Source organism: Colobus angolensis, unplaced genomic scaffold (genome assembly GCF_000951035.1).
Source record: "Colobus angolensis palliatus isolate OR3802 unplaced genomic scaffold, Cang.pa_1.0 Scaffold144, whole genome shotgun sequence".
Taxonomy (NCBI): Eukaryota; Metazoa; Chordata; class Mammalia; order Primates; family Cercopithecidae; genus Colobus; species Colobus angolensis.
This window is the reverse complement of record NW_012114533.1, coordinates 3,390,208-3,399,617: the sequence shown is the minus strand read 5'-3', so window position 1 is coordinate 3,399,617 and position 9,410 is coordinate 3,390,208. Positions and strand designations below refer to the sequence as shown.

At 43.2% G+C, this 9,410-nt stretch overlaps 1 protein-coding gene across 1 annotated transcript in view; it reads right to left on the bottom strand.

The window, feature by feature from the left end:
• Positions 1–9,410, bottom strand: part of DNMBP (dynamin binding protein) — a 93,166-nt gene that overhangs the window by 19,513 nt on the left and 64,243 nt on the right. The window contains exons 7-11 of the mRNA XM_011935585.1: positions 8,651–8,668; positions 8,015–8,214; positions 6,205–6,335; positions 4,887–4,991; positions 346–474 (exon numbers count right to left, since the gene is read on the bottom strand). Of these exons, the coding sequence (XP_011790975.1) occupies positions 346–474; positions 4,887–4,991; positions 6,205–6,335; positions 8,015–8,214; positions 8,651–8,668 (583 nt within the window). The remainder of the gene's footprint in view (positions 1–345; positions 475–4,886; positions 4,992–6,204; positions 6,336–8,014; positions 8,215–8,650; positions 8,669–9,410) is intronic.

The window sequence follows — 9,410 nt, the reverse complement described above, 5'->3', positions numbered from 1 at the left end:
TTAGTAGAGATGGGGTTTCATCATGTGAGCCAGGATGGTCTTGATCTCCTGAACTCATGATCCGCCCGCCTTGGCTTCCCAAAGTGCTGGGATTGCAGGCGTGAGCCACTGAGCCCGGCCCTACAAGCTGTTTTTTTAAAAAACCTGTTTGTATAGATACAGGTCCTACATTTCCCTTTAACTAACTGAAAGTCATGTTGTGAATATCAAACCCCAATATGAATATAGCTAAAGGATGACTAATATGCCTGGTGCCCAGGGCCTGTGTCTGTGGAACTGACTTTTGCATGAGCTGATGTATTTGAGATGACCCTGGGAAGGGGGGCAACTTTTGAAGTTACTTACAAAGTTTGTGAAGAGCTGGTCACTGATATAGCGATGCACCCTCTCAAACTGCTCCAGGTCCCGGTGTCCTCTCTCCATGCACACATCCCACATGCTCACGGCAGCCACCACTTTCACACACGCCGACTCCTGGAGCCAGTGAGGACAGACAAAGGTCAGAACAGACAGAACTTTCCAGCCTTTGTCATCCATCACCCTGAATAGCAATCTGGGAAAAATGAGTTCCATAATTTGAAATTTCCTCACTAGTCTGGTATTTGAGCTTTGAAATAAGCATATTTTCAACAACTATGACTTATGGAGCACAGAGAAAAGTCTAAGACATTTATTTCTTAAAAAATTAGGGAGGGCTTTTATCATCTCTTTAGCATTCCCCTGTGTATGTAATAGGGTTTCTTAATTTACCAAAAAGTAAATTATCAAATTAGAACCAAGGTGATTCCTATAGGATTATGACAATGACCAGTCGCTTCTCCTTCCTCAGGTCTTGGTTCATGCTGTCACCGTCTCACAGACAACTGCCCTGCCATGCTACTGATCATGCCAACCCGGTTTCCCATCCCACCCTGGCGCTCCCAACGGCTCCTGCTGTGCTGCTTCCTTTCTTTGTCTTTGCAAAAAAATACCCTCTCTCACATGACTAGAATTGACTAATGCCTGCTTATTGTCATGCTCTCCTTCACCCACCCTCCTAGTAAAAATGCAAGCTCCATAAAGGTAAACTTTTTTGTCTGTTTTGTCTGCTGACTCCATTATCACAGAGTCAACTCCTCCTGATAGTGACAGTTTGAACCCCAGGCTGGTTTTCCAGGCTTTCTTTTGAGACCAGCCTGGCCAGCATGGTGAAACCCCATCTTTACAATGCTAGGTTGTAACCCAAACAGACTAAATACTCCATTAGTCTATTTCAAAGGCAAACAAAGTCCCTAAGCAAAAACCTTCAGTGCCTCACACATTGGTTTGATGCTTTATTTTTATAACAATTTTTAGACCTTTTGTCTTTAATATTTCTATCTGTACATACAAAGCCAGGGCTTTGTCAGTAAGATAACCCAGGGAATGTTGCTAATTCCTCCTGACTGGGAGATGTAATGTGAAACATGATGTCCTCTTGTTTTCTTTTAAAGGAATGCTGTGAAGTCCCCAAATATCAGCCCATACGCCAATGTAGATACCAAATTATCCAGTCAGTGGCCCTCAGCTTATGTTCTCTCTGGTTTTCTCGCTGTTAGTCAATCTATCTAATTTTATCATTGGGCAGGCTTTTCATTTTGTGGCATGACAAAACTGTTCAACATTTTCTCTCAATTTCTGTCAGCAGTCAGAACCAAACTGATACTTCCATCAGATGGTTTTCAACGTTACATATATCCCAACCCAAAATGTATCAGTCATGGCTACAGAGGTGAGACTTTTAAGGGCTGAGGGCTTAGGTATAGCGTGTCACACTTTAGAAAACCTGGAAAGAAAATGGCCAACAGAGGGATATCAGCATGAGAGAGGTATTAGGGGAAAGTCCTATGAAGCAGCAAGACAAAGAAACATACTCAGTAGCTGCCCCAATATTGTGTGTGTTTTATTTTTCTTGAGATGGAGTCTCACTCTCACCCAGGCTGGAGTGGAATGGCATGATCTCAGCTCACTGCAACCTCCACCTCCTGGGTTCAAGTGATTCTCCTGCCTCAACCTCCCATGTAGCTGGGTTACAGGCACCCACCACCATGCCTGGCTAAGTTTTGTATTTTTAGTAGAGATGGGGTTTCACCATGTTGGCAAGGCTGGTGTTGAATTCCTAGCCTCAAGTGGTCTGCCCACCTCAGTCTCCCGAAGTGCTGGGATTACAGGCGCGAGCCACTGCGCCTTGCCTGTTTGTTTTAGAGATAGGGTCCTGCATGTTGCCAGGCTGTCCTCCAACTCCTGGGCTCAAGCAATCCTCCCACCTCAGCCTCCTGGGTAGCTGAGACTACAGGCGTGCACCACCACACCCAGCTAATTTTTGCACTTTTAGTAGAGACGAGGTTTCACCATGTTGGCCAGGTTGGTCTCCTGACCTCATGGGATCCGCCCACCTTAGCCTCCCAAAGTGCGGGATTACAGGCGTGAGCCACCGCATTCGGCACTGGTTACATTTTTAAAACACAAGGATGAAAGTTTGCTATTTAAAAGAAACTAGGGGGCATCTCAAATCAGTGGGGATTACTCAATAAATGATAGACCACTGGGTAACCAGCTGGAAAGATAAAGTTGAATCCCTGCTTCAAACCTGATTTACTAAAGTCCAGACAGAGCAATGATTTAATCTTAAAACAATGGAATGATAAAAGTACTAAAACACGAGATTTTTAGATGTTGCAATAGCAAAGGCCTTTCTACATATGACACAAAACTAAGAAGCCATAAAATGCAAGTTTAAACTCTTACGGGGAGAAAACACTATAAGCAAATTCAGAAGTCAACAAACTGAGGTTGGGGGAGGATATTTGCAAACCATCTCAGACAAAGGACTATTTCCTCCAATAGATACAGAGATCAACAAACTGATAAAGATGCCAGAACATAGGTAAGTCACAGAAAAATATGATATAAACATAAGAGAATATCCTCAACTCTATTTCTAATATAAGAAATGGCAATTTAAACTATATTGAAATATTTTTTACCTCTCTTGCAGGCAAAGATAAAACCCACTGGCTTTGATAACACTGAGTTAGCAAGGGATATTGCTTTTGGAACTTTTCCCCTTTACAACATCTCTGACATTTAACGGTAGTTATCAAAATTTATACTGCCACATGATTTGGCTCAGAAGTACACTGGCCTTCAGACAGACTCACATAGATCAGGAAATGATGTATCCACAAGGATATTCCTTGTATGACTAGTTCTAATCTTTTTTAACTACAAATGATTTAAATATCTGCCAATAGGGGACTAGTTAAATATATTATGACATGTCCATAGAATGATACATACTATGCAGTTATAAAGAACTATGGACCAAGGCCAGGCATGGTGGCTCACGCCTGTAATCCTAACACTTTGGGAGGCCGAGGTGGGCGGGTCATGAAGTCAAGCGATCGAGACCATTCTGACCAACATGGTGAAATTCCGTCTCTACTAAAAATACAAAAATTAGCTGGGTGTGGTGGCGTACGCCTCAGCTACTTGGGAGGCTGAGGCAGGAGAATGACTTGAACCCGGGAGGTGGAGGTTGCAGTGAGCCGAGATTGCGCCACTGCACTCCTGCCTGGCAAGAGTGAGACGCTGTCTCAAAGGAAAAAAGAACAACGGGCCTCTGTGTGTATGGCTACAACATCACTTCTGAAATTTGATTAAGTGCGAAACCCAAGATGCTAGTGTATCTCCTACCCACACACACACACACACACACACACAATCTCTGATAGGAGGGAAGAACTTGGTGGGTGGTGACTGTCTCTATAGAAGATGACCAGGTGACAAGTAGGAGGAATAATTATTTTTACTTAGTCCTTCGGTACCTTTAAATTTTATACCATTTTATTTAGTTTAAAAAAATGTTTTTTAAAAAGTTAAGGATCCCTTTTAAGGAAATTCTTTTATAAGATCAGATGTTCAGGCTGGGCATGGTGGCTCATGCCTGTAATCCCAGCACTTCGGGACGCGTTTAAGAACAGCCTGGGCGACATAGTAAGACCTCATCTCTGCTTAAAAAATTAGCGAGGCGTGGTGGTGTGCACCTGTGGTCCCAGCTACTGAAGAGGCTGAGGTGAGAGGATCACTGGAGCCCAGGAGTTGGAGGCTGCATGAGCTATGATGGCACTACAGCGCTCCAGTCTGGGTGACAGAGACTGTCTCTAAAAGATCAGAGGGACGGGAGTATCGAGTACACCCACAGCATCCTATATTAAATCAACAGAGAAATTAGAGACAAGAATAGAAGGAATGCTGGTCCTGCTTCTGACCTCAGGGAGGAAGCATTGCTTGAGGCAAGAAAAGACCTAGGCTCACCTGATCTCCTTGGCTTCTCTAGATCTCAAAGCTATTTATGGCTCTAATACCTTTAGAGGCCTTATTATAGCAACTGAATATTAATAAATTGGGAGCTGAAGTGATCGGAAAGCATACCCCACAGGAACATTCTCTTACTCATATTCACTGCTTGTTCTTTCTCTTGTCTACATTTCCTGTTTACAGCTTCCTAGCTTTTGTATTCAATATTTGATTTTCAAACTGGTCTTGACAAAGTGAACTGTAATGAGTAAAAAGAAAAGGGTAGAAAGTAAAAAGAAAAACAAGGTGTGTGTGGGACGAAGGGTGACGAAGACCAAAAAGAGGGTGGAAAAAGTTGGGCTGCTTTGAAATGAATACGACAGCATTGATCTAAATGCTGTTAACTGTTAAATAACCTATTGGCATCTCAACAAAAATTATGCAGGGGCATAATAGTGATGATTTGAGTCTAGATTACTCAGCATTCATTAAACAACATGATAGATGAACAGGAAAGGGGACAGAATTACACTGTATGTGAGTCTAACTAGAGTGATGCTGACGCTCACCCGGATGTGCTGGAGGTAGAGAGACAGGTCTCGGATAAAAGACTTAATCAATCTTTCTTGCATTCGGAAGTTTTTTTCTGTTTCTTCAAATACTTCATCTTTTATCTGTTCAAAAATAAACAAGTGCTGTTAGCAAATTTGGACGCTCCTTTAATCTTACTGGCAAAAGTAGCTTTCTTTTTTTTTGTGGAGACAGAGTTTTGCTCTTGTCGCCCAGGCTGGAGTGCAATGGCGTGATCTTGGCTCACTACAACCTCTGCCTCCCGGGTTCAAGCAATTCTCCTGCCTCAGCCTCCCATGTAGCTGAGATTACAGGCTTGTGCCACCACGCCCAGCTAATTTTTGTATTATTAGTAGAGACGAGGTTTCACCATGTTGGCCAGACTAGTCTCAAACTCCTGGCCTCAGGTGACTGACTGGCCTTGGCCTCCCAAAGTGCTGGGAATACAGGGGTGAGCCACCACACCCGGCCAAAAGTAGCTTTCTTAAAAACATCTTTTGTTCAAATTTTAAAGCTTTAATGTTTACTGGAATCATACTGAATTGATTTAAAACACCTGCACGTGGTTTCAAAAGACCTCCAAAATACACACAGGTCCTCCTTTAAACCACCTTTGCAAGCCCTCTGCTCTGGCCAGGCTACCCTCTTCACCCCAGCACTGCCATGTCTGCTGATTCTAGGACTGTCCCTCATGAGGTTCCCCTGCCTGGCAGGTTCTCCTCCTCCCTGTGGCATACCTGCCCCCTTCCTATAAGGCTCACGTCAACATGACTCTTGCTCTCATGGAACTCCTGTTTTTCTAAAATACTACAGCATTTGGAGAACAAAGTACAAAACCTAGCAATGGACTATTTTCTGGCTTATATTTTCCATTAATTGTACCTTGTATATATAGTATAGCAGAATGATGTCTGGTGACTTCAGGTCAACTCTCAGCATTGCCGATAAACTGTCTGTTTTTCAACCCACTCAATCTCTTACACTTAACGTTTCCTTCTTTGTAACATCATGTATCCAACTAGGTGATCTCTTAAATTCCTGCTAGCTTAATAAGTCTACAACTATAGTTTTGTCCCACCAAATAAATTATAAGCTCCTTAGAGGTGGTGAAAACTACCATAGTTATTACATGTCGACTGATCTGACCCTCTAATTTGCCTTTGTAACCAGCAGCTGGAGGGCCCTGTCTCCACCAGCTCGCAAAACCAGACGTCGTCCAAGGAAGGGAACCACACCAACTGACGCCAGGCAGGCTGTCTCAGGGAGCCCTGAAAAGCTGTCAGAGATGCGCTAAGCCTTCTAGGATGGGGATCTCACCTGAGGAGCAAAGCCAGTGAGATGCTTCAGGTGACTGCTAACTCGGTTGGATTTCTTGATGATGGAGTGGATGTTCAGTTTGGAAATTTTCTCCATAAGGCTATCTTCATCACCCTTACGGTACTTGAGGACTAGGGGAGTAAGTCAGAAAAGCACTTTCCTCAGCATAACATACTGCAAAATGAGCCATAAAATGAGACAAACACCCAAACGGGAGCTAGTGCTTGTCTTCAATGAGCTTATAACAAAATATTAATCCAAATAATGATTTATGTACAGACATGATATCTGAAGCATAGTAGAGAGACAATGGGCAGCTGGGAGAGGGGTCAGAGACAAGGAGGAAAACAGCAGAGGGTGTTAAGGGAAAGAACTTAAGGAAATCTGAAGTCAATGCCTGGGTCTGTCACTTAAGGTATGGCATTAAATCAGTCATTTTACCTTGAGTCTCATTTTCCTCTTCAGTAAAATGCAGAAAGCAATACTTGTAAGGCCATCTTAAATGGTGCCATACACAAATGAGATATTGATATCCAATCATCTCCCATAGTAAAATGCTATACAGCAGTAATTTAATTACCATGTCAAACATTAGGCACAACCTATAGAAAAGTGTAGAGATAAAAGTAGAAGGGTGGCAAGGGGAAGACTGGGAGGCAGCAAAAAGGTATACCTGGTTGTAGAAGTTGGAGACTACATCGCATTAGGAGATTTGAACCAAGGGAAAGGGCTGGATGACCAGAGAGCTTTAGAAGCCACAGTTAACATCCCATCCTAATGAGGGTGACACAGTTGAAGTAGAAGGCAGAGAAATGATTTTAGATAACTTTGAAGTGTGGAGAAGAATGGAAAGACAAAAAGGTTATACTGTATTGTAGGTATCTTAAGGATATGAATAATCAATCAGCTCAGCACAGTCACTGTGCTATATATACTCACTGAATGCTCAAGTTAGGGCCTCAAGAGACCTGATGAGTGCATTCAGTGTTATGAAAGAATGGGTGGGTGGGCAACTGACTGTTTTAGGAAGGGAAGTGAGGGACTCAACCTAGAGAGGTCATGGGCATGGGCAGGGAAGACAGGACAAGAAAGGTGAGCAGATTGGAGACTTCTAAAAGACAAGTCCTAGCTTTAGTAGAGGCAGTAAGACATCCAATTAGACACGTAGAAAAAACAAGTCTATGCATGGACTCCAGAGGAGCTCCATAAATGAGTTGAGAAGGAAACTGCCCATGCTTGAATAAAACTTCCCATCACTGTCTTCATATCGCTTGAGAAAGGCTCTCATTGCTATATATTTTATTACAGATGTCTTATTTCCAATATACCATAGTTGTGCTTTTATTACTCTGCCTTTAATAAATATCACATTTTGGGCCGGGTGCAGTGGCTCACGCCTATAATCACAGCACTTTGGGAGGCTAAGAGTTCCACACCAGCTTGGCCAACATGGTGAAACCCTGTCTCTGCTAAAAATACTAAAATTAGCTGGGCATGGTGGCACATGCCTGTAGTTCCAGCTACTTGGGAGGTTGAAGCAGGAGAATCGCTTCAACATGGGAGGCGGAAGTTGTAGTGAGCTGAGACAGCGCCACTGCACTCCAGCCTGGGGGACAGAGCAAGACTCTGTCTCAAAAAAAAATAATAAAAAAAAATCATATTTCCCCCAAATTCAACCACCATTTCTTTATCACAGCCCTATTATACCTACCACCTGCCTTGTCCAACTCTAGTGAAGTAATGAATTGTTTTGAGAAGAAAAGCATTCTCAAAGTGCATACCTCCTTTTAAACAATAGTGCTGTTCTTACCCAGGTCCTTTCGCCGTTTATATTCATTGATGTTAACGTTGATTTCCTTGACCGCAAGGACTGCATTTGTTAAAGGCACTTTATCTGGGTGGGATTCTGGGGTGGAATTCAGCAACTCCATTAGCAACAGTGGGTAACGCATTACTCTTTGTACTGGTTTGATGAGGAAGGAGCCCAGGTTAATGTAATTTGTGCATCCCCTGTAGGAGAAGGAAAAAAGACTTTAGCAAGCTATCAATAACAGCGCACAGCCTGGGCAACAAAGTGAGACCCCGTCTTTAAAAAAATTTTTTTACATAATAATATATGCCAATGGGCAGGATTTGTTCCTAGATATTGCTGTCTGTTCTTTTACCCTACTTTCCAATTTCAGTCATTCAACATGTATTCATCTAATAAACACCAGGTACTGTTCTAGGCGCTGGGGATTTAATAGTGACCCCAAAAGTCCCTGCCTGGTAGAAGATAGGCAAAAACAAATAAGTGTTCACTTGGGGATAAATGCTACGAGAAAAAACCCAGCAAGGTGAGTCTACTTCTAGGTTTATCTACAAAGGAAGAAAATACAGTTGTTTAAGAGATAGGAAAAATCCACGAAAGAAATGAGTGCATACATCAAGCAGCAATGGAACTTACCATTCGTTGTATAGGCTCCTACAAGGCAGTGGGCATGAAAAGAAAAGAGAGAGCTTATTAGAGAGAGAATCTTGAGTTTCACATTCTTCTTGGAACATAAATCATGTGTGACAAAAAATTATGAATGTCTATGGTAACATATTAGTCTACTAAAAAATGTTAGCCCTGGCCAGGTGTGGTGGCTCAAGCCTGTGGTCAGGAGTTCAGGACCTTCCTGGTCAAGATGGTGAAACCCTGTCTCTACTAAAAATACAAACATTAGCTGGGCATGGTGGCACGTGCCTGTAATCCAGCTACTGGGGGGCTGAGGCAGAAGGATTGCTTGAACCCAGAAGGTGGAGGTTGCAGTGAGCCGAGACAGCACCACTGCATTCCAGCCTGGGCAACAGAGTGAGACTTCGTCTCAAAAAAAAAAATTTTTTTGCCCCTAACTTTCCTTTGATCTACTTACCCATGCATTATACCTTTATACCTTGCTTCCCTAAGACCAGGACAATCTCACCTGATGTCAAGAATACCTTGGCTGGGCATGGTGGCTCATACCTATAATCCCAGCACTTTGGGAGGCCGAGGCGAGCAGATCACTTGAGGTCAGGAGTTCGAGACCAGGCTGATCAACATGGTGAAACCCCATCTCCACTAAAAATACAAAAATAGCGGCCGGGCGCGGTGGCTTAAGCCTGTAATCCCATCACTTTGGGAGGCCGAGACGGGCGGATCACGAGGTCAGGAGATCGAGACCATCCTGGCTAACACGGTG